At 38.9% G+C, this 16,794-nt stretch overlaps 1 protein-coding gene across 1 annotated transcript in view; it reads left to right on the top strand.

Annotated features, from left to right (window-relative positions):
• The window catches only part of RUNDC3B (RUN domain containing 3B), a 40,200-nt gene that overhangs the window by 21,539 nt on the left and 1,867 nt on the right, over positions 1-16,794 (top strand). The window contains exons 8-10 of the mRNA XM_065731300.1: positions 741-898; positions 14,445-14,591; positions 14,920-15,035. Coding sequence (XP_065587372.1) covers positions 741-898; positions 14,445-14,591; positions 14,920-15,035 — 421 coding nt within the window. The remainder of the gene's footprint in view (positions 1-740; positions 899-14,444; positions 14,592-14,919; positions 15,036-16,794) is intronic.

Genomic DNA, 16,794 nt, shown 5'->3' with positions numbered 1-16,794 from the left:
CTGGTGGAGGTATTTGCTATTAATATTATTGTGTTACTGATGCTTCGCATCTAAAATCTTCATTAAATGTTTGTTTGATGTTTCTGCGAGGCAGGGAACTTACACTTATGAAAGCACTACTTATTTGTAGTATGATTAGGACTGCCCTGATCTTTTGTATTATCAGCTGAAAACTGATACAAATGTATGTTCCACCTATACATGTCTAATATTACTAGAAGTGACCTTTGCCAGTTTTCCTACCTTATGCTTTCTTGTGTGTTATTTTAACATGCAGTGTGCTATTGCAGCTTTCTATCCCAAGAAGGCATCTTTCAAAGCAACTAGATTTTCTGTAATAATAATAATTCTGGATCTCTTTCATTATCTGTTCAGGTATACAGATCACACTTAGATATATTCTTCCTTTTTTTTCTGATTTTTTTTTTTTTGGTTGAGTCCTGATAAATTCCTTATGCTAGTGACTGCTCTGTGCTTTTTAAAACTGAGTTAATGTTTCACGTGTGTGGCATTACTGTCTCACTGATTCACCCACCATTCCTAGTCTTGGAATGCAGATAAGAACTTGATTTTTCTCAGTACTGATTAAGTAACTTCTTACTAATGTTAAGTTGATCTACTGATCAGAGTAAAATGTATGAAGTTCTATTTATTTATTTTAAACCAGAAAAACATGAATGTGCATAAGGAAAACTTTTCTGATTGCACACTTTAAAGCTTTCTAACACTTCTGTTTCCAGGGTTACCTTGAAGAATTGGTACGACTCAGAGAAAACCAGCTATCTGAATCTGTCTCACAGAATAAACTGCTCTTACAAAGAATTGAAGATATGGATCTAGCCCATAAAATGGAGAAGGAACAGCTGGAATATATCATTATGGAACTGCAAGACCAGTTGTAAGTTAGTATAATGGAGAAACATTGTGAAAGCAGTGTTACTAAGTTTATTTAACTTATTTAACTGCACAATATGAAGAACTTCTGATCCTGTGGAAGTGAGTCAAACTCCTTAAAGAAATTAATGTATTTCAGCTTTTTTTTTTTTTTCTGGCAAGTCTTATATTCAGAAACGCTTCCCTTGAAAAAATGTTTGTGCAAGTCTGAATAACACTGAACTATATACTCTCATTGATTTCAGATTCACAGAAAACTTTCTTACATTTTTGACGCATTTTTCTAAAAACTTGTTTATATTTTATTACTATTGGCTTTAAGGCTACTCTTATTTTGACATTATTAGAAATAACTTCCCTTTGAATACTGGTTTTAAAAAGTTAAGCAGGGAACAGGGAAGCAGGAGACAGCAAAGAACTACTTACTTTCTTTACGTAGGTTCTGTTTTATCTGAGCGGGTCTTGCACACAGTAGTTCATCTAGTAATCCTAAAAATACTCTGATGGACGGAACAGTGTTTAATGCAATGCAAAAGACTCAAATAACAGGACAAGGCTTACAGTTTTTAATAGTGAAGGTGACTCAATGTGGTAAGTGTTCAAGTGTCTTACAGTCGTTAGGTGGTTTGGCCTCACAGCCCTGTCTGGTATGCAGGGAGGTACCATCCTTCTCCATCTATGCTCCCTGGTGTTGTTTAAAGATCCAGCTGGGTGGAAAACTCATTTTGAGGAGATGATGTGCCACAAGACTGCTGGAGTATACACTACAGTAATTGTCATGCTCTGGTCATGAGAAATACAAGAGAAATCAGTTTATGTTAGATGTGGGATAATTGTTATGTATTGGAGCTCTGAAGTAAAATTTAAGTGAGATGTGTCCTTTCAAATGCAGAATGGGGAGAATAGAAAGATGGCTTAGGAATATGTAGGTTCCTTCTGCCTGTTGCCTCACAAAAGGGTCTGTTCTATGCAGTAAAGTGCAGTTTCTCCAAACCCCTTCTTGCAGTAAATCATTTGATTGCCAGTGCTTGGAATGGTTCTGCAAAGATCCTCAGGAGCTCAGTGTTTGCACTGTATTTATGTTATTTTCAAAGTCAAAGAGAATATCTTTTTTTTTTTTTTTGTGAGTTGCACTTTTTTTTTTTCTGGTTGCATATCCACTTCAGAGAGATACTTCTAGAGTTTGGTTCTAAACTCCTGATAGAGCTTACCACTCGTGGTGTACTCAGGCAGGTCGAAAGAGGTATTTTTGAGCATCGTGCAGGAGTGTTACTGGAGTGAGAAGTGAGGTCTTTTAAACCCACTCTAATTGGAAATCTGGAACGTTCCTTTGTAGCTGGGCTGTATGCAATTGGACTGTTGTAAAGATCTCAGTCTTTGGGCTTTAATTTTGGTTGTTGGCTTCTGTGTGTAAAGGCTGAAATTGTGGAGCAGCTTCTGTTGTACCTTGACAGGGTGTTGTTGTATAGCTGTTTTGAGACACTGCAGTCAGGAGCGTGGACTACACTAGATGCCTGAGGAAGGAGGTATAAGTTTGCATTGCTATCACTGTGAGCTCTGAGTATCTGTCAGATGAACCCTTCTTGAACTGTGTTAGGAGCTGATGGTTCCTCACATGGGAGAGGAAAGGGAAGGAACACTAGCAGGTTTCTAATGGTGAACAACAGGCCTAATTAATATCTTTTAATTGTTCTTCTATACTTGAATTTTGTTTGCTTAATGCTTATTTTATTCCGTTCTCAACAAAGGATGAAGCACTGGACTTGCAGCAGAATATGTTCTATCACTGCTGTAACTGGACTGACACATGAGTTTCAGCCAATTGCTTTTTATGGTCTGGCTGTTGTGGGACAGTGCAGATGGAATTTCATACCTGGTCTTTAGCTCTCCTACCATTTGTAGCCTTCTGAAGTCATGAATGTGTTCTGTAGTCTCTGGATTCTTTAGCAGCAGCTAAGAGCAAGTTTGGGATTGTAATTCTGTCAGGCATATAACGTTAATGTTGGTAAAACACTTCGAGATCTGATTTAGGATCATTTTCTGTGTAATGGAAACTACTGTAAATAAACATTCTGTATTTTCTTTTTAATTGTTGCTGTTGTATTCCACTGGCTGTTAAGGTGCAAAGTTCTACTACTTCCGATTTTTTTTGAGGATTTATTGATATTTCCAAACTAGTATTTAAAGGCATGCAAGTCAAAATGTTTTACATATGTTCTCAACAGATGAATGGATCTGGGCAGCATCTGAGTTTGTCTGCTTCTGAAAAATAAAAGGAACAGGGGACTTTCTTGGCAATGTATGCTCTTATTGTTGCTGACCTGGAAATGAGATGACACTGGTGGTGAAAAAGACCTCAGCTTATAAACTAGATTTCTACAGAAAAACTCTTCCATTGTTATCTTTAATAAGGGAAACTGTGGAATAAATACAGGAAGGGGTGTCTGAAGCAACTTAGAAATCATTTCTGTCTTAACAGCCACTATGAAAAAATTAAGAATACTGAAAATTGTAGAGCATTAACTTTGACTCAGAAGGTTGAGTATTCAAACTACAATAAACAAATTTAATCTAGTGAAAAGTCACTCGATGAATCTCATGAGTGCTGATTTTTGGAAAACGGTGAAGCTGAAAATTTGTCTTATTTGTTACTCCTGGGAGAAAAAAACATAAATGCGTGTCTCAGCTTAACTGGATTTCTTAATAATAAGCCCAGCCATCTGGGGATTGAATATCTCCTTTTGCTGGCAGTTGTCTGATGGCAAATTGTGTTAGGAGAGTAGAGCTGCATTTGGCCACCTGATTGTCAGTCAGACTTGTTTAAACAAATGTGCAGCTGATCAAGAACAGCTTCATCTTTCACCACACTCTCTGCAGACGAAAAGAGATTGCCAAGTGATTGTCAATTGCAATACGGGCAGTGAGGTGTATTCTGGCTCCCGTTTGCTTTATTGAGAAATGTTTGTTGTTTCAGTGAGAGAGATTAATATTATGATTGTTACTTCTAAATGTTTCCAAAGCACAGGACAAGTAAGATTTTGAAGATACACAATGGTCAGTATAAATACTACTCGGAGCATTTCTAGCTGTGGTTTGGGATTTGGTAGAGCTTAATTTGGTTGTACTTGTGACCCAACTTGCCTCTTAGTGCCTGAGTTGGTGTTGCAGTCTATACTTGTGCATCATACTGCTGGGCTGTTTTGCTGTTTGTTTAGTGGCCCATTGAGCAGTACAGTGTGCACGCGGTGATTGCTTACACCGTTTTGGAACCACCCCAGTCTCCCGTTACCTGGGACTTCTGGCAGCTCAGCATTAGAGTTCAGCCCTTTTGGCTCTGGTCTTCTATTAAAAGTAGTCTTTTTTCACAATTGAGGTGGAGCAGTTCTTAAAGCCAGTGCTTAAAAGTAATAACTCACAGGATGACAGCCAAGAGAAGCCTGTGATCAATGGAGTGTCTAACTGAAGAAAACCTTTTTATTTTTCTAACATTCAAAATGCAATGGGAGAGAGATTGAATCAAAAAGGAATTGAGTCCTGGAGTATTCAGAGTTGCAAAGGAGGCCATTTCTTCATCCTCTGATTTTCTGCAAAGAAGTCTTGGATGCATCTTGGAGCAGTGATCTCCAGACTTGTTTGGACTGCACATCCCATCAGTCAGAGGACTGTCCGGGCAATTCTGGAACTGTTTGCACACAACTTTGCCTTAAAACTTTATCTGACTTTAATACGCTCTTTCTTTTTCACCTCAAGTGATTCTTGGTCTTTCTTTTAGCTTACATGCTACCTGTATCTACAGCAGGACTTCTCAGCTGATCTGTGCTACTTTATAGGTTTAAGCTGAGATTCTGTATCTGAAGTTGACATTTATGTGTTAAGCATTGATATGTAATTACAAAAGGGATTCCATTGATTTACTGAATAGTGACTCATCTCCTGGAGAGTGACTCACCGACGTTATAAAAGCTAATCACTTTAACAAAGACAATCCTTTAAAATAAAATCCTAGGGAAAACAGAAAGCATTATATACAAAGGTAAAAACCTCAACTTAAAATGTTTGGAAGGATGTGTTTCTTTTTTTTCTACTGTGATTTTTACTGCAATGGCAAGAGCGATTTGTGTAAAGTTTACATACGTGGATTTCCTTGTAATAGGTTTGTCAGGTGTTCAGGCTGCTGTGCCTGGTGTAAGACCCCTTTCAGTGTTTGTTAATTTATCATGTGTTGGAAATATATTTCTCAGTTTTCACAGTTACTTTTTAAGGCGCTCTGTTTATCTCCACCTGCTGTTTCTTCCTATGTCGCTGTCTCATTCCAGTGCTTTGTGGAGGGAAGGAAACTCAAGGAAACATTTTTGTGGTGATTGGAGATCTGTCTTTGCTTATGGCACAAATAAGACTTAAATTCTAGGATCACTCACATCTTGTATTGTACTAAACATGTCTATATAATTATATGCTTCAGCAGATCTTAAAGTTAGGTGTGTTTAATTTTTCTGTCTGTTACTTCCGAGTGATTCAGTGTTTCGAGGCCCAGATGTTTGTACTCCATTTGTAATATTTCAATGGACTTGTCTGATAGATCCAGCAATGCACTTCCTATCTGGATGATAGCATAAGTATCTACGTAAAGATCCAGTGTTTAGTTGCAGTCCTCCAAGGCTATTTGCCACAGTGATAGCCTTTAATTACAGCAGATGATCTGTGGTACACAGCCAACCACTTCACTGTTTTCCAGGCATTCACTTGTAGAATACTCTGATCCATTTCTACAGGTGGTTAATGCCCCGTTTAGTTAAAAAGTTGCCTATGACAGTTGTGTCTGTGCTTTTTATTAGTTGGTCAACATTGTTTGTGCTGGAGAGCATCAGGAGAGCTGCCACAAGTATTTGTCCCAGGGCAGGGAGGGGGAGGGTCACACGTGAAGGCATGAAGCTGTAGAAACGTGGGCTTTACACCTCCGCTGTCAAGACTGAAGCAGAGAGAAGCTTGTCCAAGGAAAAAGAAGCAGAAGAATCTGAGCAAAGGCTTGGAAATTTAACCTGTGGCTTGTCTCTCCTTGTGTGTAGAACTTAAAATATGCCTTGCCTGGCTTTGTAATCCTCTCTCGAGAGCTAAATCTTCTGGAGAAATAGGAAAGTCAGACCGCTTCTTTAGGACTCCTGCCTTCGTTCTCAGGCAGTCCTCTTGTAAAGCTTTTCTCCTTTTTGAGAAACCGATTTGCTCAGCTCCCTAAGTGCAGGAAATCCAATTCGTTATAGCTGCTTTATTTTCTCACAGAAGGGAACTGGGAGGTTAGAATTGAATGTTTGATCTTCTTGCTGAATTTCTTCTCTAGAATGTCGAAGTTGAGTGCTAATCCTTTGCTTTTAAAGCTTCCCTGAATCCTTACTGTCAAACCACGATTCACGTTATCCACTTCTGCTCGTAGTGCATCCTGTATGTTTGTCTCCCACAAGTTTGCAGCATCACTTCTCAAACCTTTTTTCAGATCCTTGTTTATCCAACTTGTACTTTTTTTAATAACATTTTTGAAACAAAGCTTGTAAAAAAAATATTGCGTATTTCAACAGATGATATAACTCTTACTTATGCAGTGTGTTTTATTTTGGTTTTGTGGAATTCTTCTTTGTTTTGAAGCTTGGTGCATTACTGTAACCCTGCTCTGTTTTACAAAGGTGTGGGCAGGGAGCAGGTCCTGTTTGGAGCGAGGTGGGAATCAGAAGTTAGGGAGTTTCCTTTTGGCTTGAAATTGTACGCAGGAAAAGGTCAGCTGGGTGTGGTGCACGGGCAGACTCCTGCAATTCACAGCATAGGGAGTGAGACAGAACAAGAGGAAGTATGCAGAATTAAACAGAAAATCACTGCCAGGCCTCAGAGGACAGAGGATGTGCTATTCTTAGCACCCACAGGGATCGCGTGGGGCTCTTGGGCAGCAGGAAGCCAGGAGTTAATAGCAACTCAGGAAGTTACAGAACTTATTCTTACATCTTCATGTTTTAATATCTGATTCTGAACTTTTAGGTTTGAAAAGGTTTGTGCTAAAAAACACAAAAAGTTAAAGGCTTTTTATGTTATTGGTATCGTAAAGTTTTGTTGGCTTATCTGTAGCAAAAGCTGGCTGATTGCAAAGTGAAAAATATATAAGAAGTCCTTCCTTTTTTTCTTTGGCAGCTATTTTTATTGTTTTCTTGGTTTTTAATCTTGATTTTTTCTTAAGAGATTTAGAGAATCTAGGAACTTTCCTTTGAGGACTCTGCATGCTTATTGCTGTGCTTGTGTCCCTGTCTTCCCCTTCTCCGAATCTCTAATGAGGAATACTAAGATCTGTTTTCATAGTGGCTTTCTTCCTCTTTCCTCCCATTGCTGCAGTTCATTAGTAAAGGCACTGTAATTAAAGTGGCACGGCAGGGAAGCTTTAAGTTGGCAGAACATCAGCACTTCACACCTTCCCAATTCCAGAACTATGATCCAGTGTAGGATTCTGAGTTCCAAACTAATAAGGAAAAACATCGAACCTCATGGGGTCTCAGGGCAGTTCTTTTGCTAAGGGTCTGTATTTTTGGTAGGAGAGCTCATTGTGTGGATTGTGGATTTTTTTTTCCCTTTGTTAATGTTACCTGAACTACAGCAGGTAATGCTACAGAAGGACCTGTACAAGAAATATCAATATTTTCATGTTTTAATTCTGTTCCAAATATAACTCCAGACGAGAGTTTGGATATCTCCTTGGAGTAGGTGAACCTGAGCCTTTGATTTTGTAAAAGGGTTGGGATAACTGATACTCACAGTGTGCACAGGCAGAATCGATGGCATCGGCTAAGAACAGGCTAAACCAATTGTGATGTGTAATCGTTAGTCCTTAAGCACGATAATAGAGACTGAATTTGATCTCTGTGCTTTACCCATTTAGGTAAATAATCTTGAATTACGATTTGCTTCTCAGATTCCATTTTTTCTTGCTTCATTTCCTACAGGTTTGCTTCTAAATACTGATAGAAAAAGTTATATTTTACACTGCTTGCACGTAACTTTTCTTCATCAGTTCTAATTTATCTTTACGCTGTTCTAACGCATAAAATGCTCTGCATGAAGTTCAATACCCAATTAAAAAGACTGTAAAAACAAAATAAAAGTATACACAGTTTTTGTGTTTGTTGAAGAACAGTACCTGAAAACCAAAAATCTGAAGTCATAATGAAGAAAGTACAGCAGCATTTGTTGCCTGATGACTCCATTTGGACGGCAAGTGGGTGTGCTTAAGCTCTGTGTGACAGGGAGATTTTCTTGTGTAAATGCTACATGATGAAGTTGTTGTTATTTAAGTTATAAGCCAAGTAATACCTGCAGAAGATTATTTACCACTTTTTTTTTCTTTCCCATTTCTACTTCTCTGTGTGTGACTGTGGCTTGGCTGGTTATTCTTCCATTTCTCCTTGCATCAGATTTTAAACTTGCATTCTTATCATTCTGTAACTGTGTTGGGCTTTGAAGCTCCATCATGCTGTTGTTTCATTGGTTTTTTTTGTAGTCTGGTAGCCATTCAGCTACCTACCAGGGGAAGATCATGCTGTTTTTTGTTGTTATTATTTTATTCTGTTTAAAAATATATGTGCCTTGAAAGTAAGTCAATGTTCACATATTATTTCTTTTTAAAAGGAATTCATCTGTGGATGGGTAGTTTGTCTTTATGTAACAGATGTGGAAAAATATATCCCTACAGTTCATTGAACAGCTGGCTCCATTTGAGAGGTTATTTACTAAAAGCAAATTTGATAATCTGTCAAAAAAAAAAAATAGCTGTTTTTCTAGGAGTCCTCTATTTCCCAGCAGAGGAACGAGCTGATAGTTGAAGAATAGAAGTAAAAGCTCCCAAACACTTTTTTCAATAGTTTGGTTGCTAATAAGTTCAGTATGTTTTTGCTTTCAGTCAATACCTAAAACATGGGGAAGCTGGCTGGACTGTGCCTGTTCTCCAAAGGAGTCAGCCTTGGTTATTTGTGCAAGGACAGGAAGAGGTGTCCACCACGTGCTGCCGTGGTATTTCTATGAGCAGCCTCAAACTGAGGCACCATCACGTGTTCTGATCCATTCCAGATGATGTTTGTACACTGAAATTAGGTTAGAGGTCAAGAACCAAGCTGTTGGTGTTATCACACAAAGATCCATTGGCCAGTCAGAAGCAGAAAGAGAACTGGTGTTGGTAGGACGTGCCTGCTTTTTTTTCCACTGCAGCGGCTGCCGTTAGAAAGTCTGCTGGGAACTAGCTGCTCTGGGATCAGATTTGGGGAGTACTGTGTCTGTGCACAGGGCACACACCTAAGAGAGGTGATATATTGCAGCATCAAAGCCCACTGGTAAGTAACTCGTTTTCATACCTGCTGATCTAATTTCTCAAAGTCCAATGATATACCAGTCCAGACATCTCGCTGTCGTGCTGCAGTACTGACAGCTTGAGAGTTCCCTTTTATTTTAGAGCTGCTCTTACAGATTTTAGTTGTGTTCATGTATGCTATCAATTTGAGTTTGCATTCCATGTTTCCTGTCCTAAATAAAAGTTTTAAAGCTTGTTCTTTCGTATTCAAATGCTTTTATTTTTTAAGCTTTTATTTTCACTTTTACTTTTCACTACTCAGGTAGTTCTTGAACTGGAGCATTCATCTGATATAATTCCCTTTCTTAGGGAATTAGTCTGTTTCGTTTATTTCCTGTCTTCATCTGCTGGTAGGAGGGCAAATTGCCAACTGGACTGGCATTTTCTGGATTTGGAGAAATTAAACTTGCAGGTAAGAAATTACTGGTTTTTCTTAGGTATAATTGGAAACAGATCTGACTTCTTGTTTATAAACAAACAAAAAAATCTATTTAATAAATAAATCTATTTGATACATTTCCAGTGATGTGAATCTGAATTTGATGATCCACGGCAAATCTCACTGAGATGAGTCAAGAATTTTAGGTGGTGACCAAGATGAGAATTTTCTCTATTACCTTGATTTACACTTGAGATTATTTCTTATTTTATTTGTTTTTAAATTCCAAGAGGTAATATGGTTACAGGATATAAAAAGGGGTTTACCTTTGGTTTCTTTCTGTCCTTTATATTTTGCGTGCAGGAACCCCATGTGTGGGTTTTGTTCTCATCTCCCCACTATGAATGAACAAGTCAGATCAGGTCTTGTTTCAAGTTGCAGAGGTGTTAGATGTGTTAAGTCAGGGGAGTAATTTCATGTCTATTTGAGAAGGAGCTGCCAAAAGCAATGTTAGTGCAAGCAGAACTGTATGTGCCTTTACCTTACAAATTAAATATTTTTTTAAATATGAGAAGGCCAATGGGGTCCTGGGGTGCATTAAAAAGACTGTGGCCAGCAGGTCGAGGGAGGTGATCCTCCCCCTCTACTGTGCCCTGGTGAGGCCTCATCTGGAGGATTGTGTCCAGTTCTGGGCTCCCCGGTACAAAAAAGACCAGGATCTCCTTGAAAGAGTCCAGTGGAGGTCTACAAAGATGATAAAGAGCGTGGAACACCTCCCTTATGAGGAGAGGCTGAGATACCTGGATCCGTTCAGCCTTGAGAAAAGAAGACTCAGAGGGGATCTGATCAATGTCTATAAATATCTCAGGAGCGGGAGGCAAAGGGACGAGGCTGGACTCTTCTCAGCAGTGTGTGGTGACAGGACGAAGGGAAATGGCCACAAACTGAAGCACAGGAAGTTCTGCACAAATGTGTGTGGGAACTTCTTCCCAGTGCAGTGACGGAGCAGTGGCACAGCTGCACAGAGAGGTGGTGGAGTCTCCTTCTCTGGAGACGTTCCAGACCCACATGGACACCTACCTCCACTAGTGGAGATGTTCATTGGAAGATTTCACCGATTGCTTTTCTCTTCTGAAATACACAATTTAAGGAGAGAAAGTCAAAAGCACATATAGATGTTTCTCCTTTATTAAGTACCCATAAGAGTTTCAGTGAGCATTAGAAACGTTCTCTCTCTGCCTTTTTCTTTGTTTAAGTTTCTGAAAACTACGAAAACAAACACAATATCAAGTTATCTTAACAAAATATTTGTTGAAAGGAAGATTGCTTAGAGCAAATGTTGCGAACAGGAGAAAAACAATTATTTCATTTCTGGAGATTGCAAAAGAGATCATCTTCTGTTTTTTGCAGATACGATTGTGAAGGGGTGGAAATGATTGCATGTAGAGAAGATGCCAGTTAGTGGATGGGGGCAGATAAGTTCACAGACAAGAATCTTCTCATGTCCAAACTAGCTGATGTATCATAAATCAGTTTAAGCCCTCTGCTTTCTTAATAAATTCTCACACGTTCTCTCCTACTCTTCGTAAGACCTTCTGCACTCATGGTCTCACCGTGTTACTCCAGGATGCTCTGTTGGCCATATTTCCCATGCTGCCTTTCTTTCATTCAAACGGAATTGTGTGTTCTCTGATGAACATGCACTGGACCAACTTCCTGACTGAGATGACTGTATTTAGAAACCATTGTTCTAAACTATTTTCTGGCTTTCAGTTTTTCAGTTTCCAGTCTGGAGAAAAGGGACTTACCAACTTGTTGTATATGCTTGTTTGCTTGTCTTCACTAAGAACTGATGATATTCCCTTCTTTTTTTAATATCTTTTAAACCATTTTGTTTCCTTATACTTTTCCTCTTCCCCTTTCTTGAATGTATGTACTTGTACTGTTTGAATATCATATCTTATCCAAACCATGTCGTAAATCATCCCAGCAACAGTCACTAACAATAGAACAGTATTTGATCGAATTCTGTTTGACTGAATTTTGTTTAAAATTAGAATGGTATAGTTCAGTCATCATTATAATTCTTACAGTATTTTATGGATTTTGTTCCATGTAAGTGATGTTACGAGTTATGACATATCTCCTATAAAACCTCTGCTTGGGAACTTGCTTTCCTGGTCTGCAGGCATTCCAGTCACTCTGGTTTTCAGCTGGTGCTTCTTGCCCCTGCTTCATTCTGTGCAGCAGAGGTGTCGGGATAACAGTTGCTTGTAGGTAGACTGTCCCAGTTCAGCATCTTTTACTGCACACCTGCTTTCACTAGCATTCTATACAGAATATTAGATATTGAATCACTGAACTTCGGTTGCCCCTTTGCTACAGATTTGAAGTGCTCTGTGCAGAATGACTTGTCGTATGAGGCCTCTTCCAGAGTGGCTCATGTGGCCGAGATGCAGGCTAGGGGAGCACGTTTTTCCCTTTGACTGTGACACTCGCATGCTTGTTTCCACTAAAACTTGATCCTGTTTCCTTCCTTTTTAACTTGTGTGGTAAACAGTTTTGTCTCCATTTCTTCTCCTTTTTGAAAGCCTGTGTGGTATGTCATGATGACTAAGCTTTAGGACGATGTAAACTGTGCAGTTTAATGCTTTGGCTCTTAGTAGACAGGTTCATATGTGTAAATTGAAGGTGCCTTTGTTTATCTTCAGAGAACAGCTTCTTGCGGGCTGTGCTCTTAACAGGTCTTTGCTGAGCTAAATCTTATGATGCTTTGAAAACAGCAGTGAGAAAACAGATTAAAACAAAATTAACTGAGAAGGTTGAAAGAATGGTTGGGAACTACCAGCGCCTGCTATGAATACTTCCTCTTACCTCTTATTGTCTGTATTGCTTTTTTGTAAAAGCTAGATGCTGTGTTAAGGCTGATTTTGTAGATTCAAAATTATTTTTACATATGATATAATGTGAGAAGAGTTGCTTCTGTATCCAAACTTCTGCCTGAAGTTGCAGAAAGGATGAAATTACTGTAGCATGAAGGTTTGTGGGAGAAGCCCCAATATAGAAACCCGTGTGAAATACAGAAGCTCCCCTATTACCGACTTGTCTGCACATGTGCATTTTGTTCTCCTTTCTCAGCATGTTTATTTATTCAGAACTTAACACTGCTGCTCAGTTGTGTGGTAATAACATAGAAGAGTTGCCCAGATGGGAATCCACAAATGCATGTGGTGTGTGGATGGGTTTGTGTATTTTGTTGGTTACTGTGCTTGTAGTTGCTAACACAATCAACTGGGTGTCTTCCACTGAAAGCATGCAAGTCCTTCTGGGTGGGGAGGTCAAACAGCCCTGCTAGCTAACCTTATCATCATTTGGTTTGCTTTCCTCATATCGACAAACCTTTAACAATCGCATTTAACTCCAGGTACCTAATGGGATTAGGGAGAAACCCCGCAGAAGTAAGTAGCATACAGGACACTTGAAATTATGGAGAGCTGCAGGCCACAGAAGTGTCTCTTCCTATATACACCTTACACAGCAGAATGTGAGGGATATGCCAGGGAAGAAAAGATGTTTAGTTGAGTGAAAGCTGAGGGAATTCATGATCTTAAGAAAAAATTGCTGAAAATAGTGTTGCTTTCTTGCTTGAACACCTCTTGAAAAATTCTATCTGCCTCCTTTTTCAAACTCAGTTACTAAAGATTGCTTGATGAAGTTAGTATTGCCTTACCTTGTTCTTAGGGGAATTTGGCTCTTTGGGTAGGATTATGTGCCCTTTGCTGATTGAGATTCACATCTATAAACAGTTCAGATATCCCAAGAGTAAAAGTTGCATTGTAAAAATAAATTACTGGTAGTAATACTCATTAATTTATTAAATGTATGCATACCATCAGTAGTTCTTCAAGGTGCTGTGTATTTCAGATACAGCGCTGTGTTTGGCTTTCAACTGAGTGTGTTCGGTGTGGAGATAACTGTAACATCAGTTTTGTACTTTAGGTGTGGAGAAACTCAAACTTGGTGTTAAGCAGCGTTGTACTGTTGCCTGGTGATTTATGGGTAAAAAAGCAATATTACTTTCGTTTCTGAAGTTATGCTTCAACACAAGCATAGCTTGGAGGTTGCCTTATACTACTGGAAAAAGGCTGGCGTTGCCTTGAAGTCTGAAGAACTGTGTACTTCCCTATTTCTGTGTGATTTTAGCAGATGATTTCCAATGTTAGCATTCCTTGTTTCCAGAACTTTAGGAAACAGATCTGCTTCATGAGAATAAGAGATACGAATTGTAAGGTACTTCTGTTAACAGTGTTGACTAATTCAGAAATGAAGTTTACCAAGAGCTGTATGGTGGTACAGAGCAGAATAACTCTATGTTACCTGGAAGCTTGTAATGATGTGAACGTGTCTGCTTTTCAGTTCATTCTGCAGAAATATTTGCTTGGGAGTGGAGAGGAAGCAGATCACATTTCAGATGCCCTAAAAACTGGGACACAAAGTTCTGATAGTTGGTCTGCAAAATAGAACCATAGAATGGCTGGGGTGGAGAGACCTTAATGATCATCTGGCTCCAGCCACCCTGCCATGAGGGGGAAATAGTTGGTCTGTTGATGGTAATATTGCTGGCAGAAGGCATTTTTAAAACGCTACTTTTTTTTAACACTTTTGCAGGAAGAGTATTATTTCATCTTTTTCTGTTATTAGGTTGCTTCTGAAAACTGCATTCTGTCACTTTTTTGAAGTAGAACATTGACTTGGGCACTTAGTAGATTTACTGAGATTTACTCTTTTCTGTATTCGCAGGACTGTGCTAAAGAATAATGACTTGAGATCAAGACAAGAATTAACTACTCACCTCACCAATCAGTGGCCTTCCCCAGGAGCTCTGGATGTCAATGCTGTTGCCTTGGACACTCTACTCTATAGAAAGCACAATCAACAATGGGATGAGTAAGCTGAATATTTGATTTACCTTCAAAGGAACAGAGGAACTCAAAATGACATATTTCCCTTAGCGTACTCTTAAGAATATTCTATAGGAGCAGCTTGTTATGATGTACAAGGATCAGACAGCATAAAAATTGTTCTTCTCAACAGAAACATTTCCTTTGGATTAAAGAAAAAAAAAAGAATTTGCTCTAGCAAATAAGTGTTTTAGAAGACAGAAGAGTTAAGAGGAAGTTTTTTATTTATTAAAAAAAACTTTTTAAAGAAAATGAAATATTTCTGTTGAGATCATTAAATGCGTTGATGTTAAAAATTATGATTTGTTTTACAGGAAAAGTTTTCAAAGTCTAGACCAACTTTCAGCAGATGTCAGTCTTTCTCAATCCTCTCTGGATCCAGGCCACTCACAAGATGGGAAGCAGGGTGGAATCAACTTGTTAAATGAAGGTACAGAGGCAGTCTAATGGCTTCATTTTGTTTTGTACTTCCTAGCTCTGATCTACTGTCCCAGTGAGATGCATCTTCAGCCCAAGACTTTGTACTGCATATTTTCTCCATTGTTATGCAATTTTCTTTCCAGTTTCTCTAAGGGCTATTATTAACTTCCAAATACATTTGCATTCATCAAGACTATTCCTTGCCTCCAAATAATTATAGGACTTTGTGCTGCGTTGAAGGCCATGCTTCAAATGTATGAGCGGTCTGGAGTAAAGTGTTATGAGGAATGGCTGGGGGAGCTGGGATTGTTCAGTCTGGAGAAGAGGAGGCTCAGGAGAGACCTTATTGCTCTCTATAACTCCCTGAAGGGAGGTTGTAGTGAGCTGGGGGTCGACCTCTCGTGTAACTGGTGATGGGACGAGAGGGAATGGCCTCAAGTTGCTCCACGTGAGATTCAGACTGGATGTTCTTCTCCAAAAGAGTGGTCAGGCGCTGGAATGTGCTGCCCTGGGAGGTGGTGGAGTCACCAACCCTGCAGGTATTCAAGGGATGTTCAGACGTTGTGCTGAGGAACATGGTTTAGTGAGGACTATTGTTGGTAGGTGGATGTTGGATTGGATGATCTCGTAGGTCTTTTCCAACCTTGGTGATTCTGATTCTTTGATTCCTTCTCCATCATAGAACCTGAGAAAGGCATCTTCCTCCTATAACTCAGTGAAACATTTTAAGTTCTTTTTCCTTTTCTGAATTACCTCAGTGGTGATCCCATCCTGCTCCTCTTTCTTGAAAGAAAACTTAAAGGAACACGCTATGGGCAGCGCTATTATATGTGCGACATGTTGCCTCCTCAAAATCTGTAGACTTACAAAGTTTCCCTGCTCCATCTAGTGGACAGTTGTGAAAAGTGGGGAAACGCTTGGAAAATCTGTGAAACAGCACTATTTGGAGCACAGAAGTGAAATTGCTATAAGCAATTTTCTGTATCTCATGAGATACCAAATTCAAGCATTTGAATTCATCACTTCAGAATTCTATACTTTAAAAATACTATGGTTGCAAAAGTCAGAACTTTTAAAAAACATTAATCAGTATTAAAATCTAAATGCTTCAAGCCAGGGTAGAGAAATTGAAATGTCTGTTACGAAGAACGTCCTTGTGCTGATTTACTTCCAGCAGCTGAGTGTGGGGGTGTTTGGTTTTTGTTGTTTGTTTTGTTTTCAATATTAATCCTTTGAAGTTTATACTTTCTTTTCTCTTCCACGAATTAAGATGTAGAAAACATGGGTAATATCTTAGTAGTTTTGATTTCAGGATTCTGTCTTCAAAGGTGTCACGATGACTCATTTCTAAATTAGAGAGATCCATCAATATCAAAGCTTTAATATAGTTCTGCCAGACACGATATTATAACAGCGAGATCACGTTGCCCCCCCGTGTGCTTCTGAGTGGCAATCTTTCATGTTACTGTTGAATTAATCACATAGTCAGGTTTCATGTTCACATGAGTTCAAGAACTGTACCTGTACAGTGTGAGACTGTTCTTTGTATGTGTCCTCACACTGAACAGTTTTTCAAATGTAATTTTAATGGAGATTTTTCTGAAAACGACCACTTCCTAAGGGGAGTTCTCAAGTTTGTTCTTTAGGAAAACTGGTCACTTGAAAAAAGCTCAGTAGAAAAGAGATCTAAAATCTGATGTAATCTGCTAATGAGGACCATATGTGATGCAAGAGAGCCACGTCTTTGTTTTCCATAATTATTTGAGGCG

The sequence above is a fragment of the Cyrtonyx montezumae genome, unplaced genomic scaffold (assembly GCF_038088225.1).
Source record: "Cyrtonyx montezumae isolate F1298 unplaced genomic scaffold, pur_monq_1.0 scaffold_14, whole genome shotgun sequence".
Classification (NCBI taxonomy): domain Eukaryota; kingdom Metazoa; phylum Chordata; class Aves; order Galliformes; family Odontophoridae; genus Cyrtonyx; species Cyrtonyx montezumae.
The sequence above is the reverse complement of the archived record's forward strand: the minus strand, read 5'-3'. Positions and strand labels throughout refer to the sequence as shown.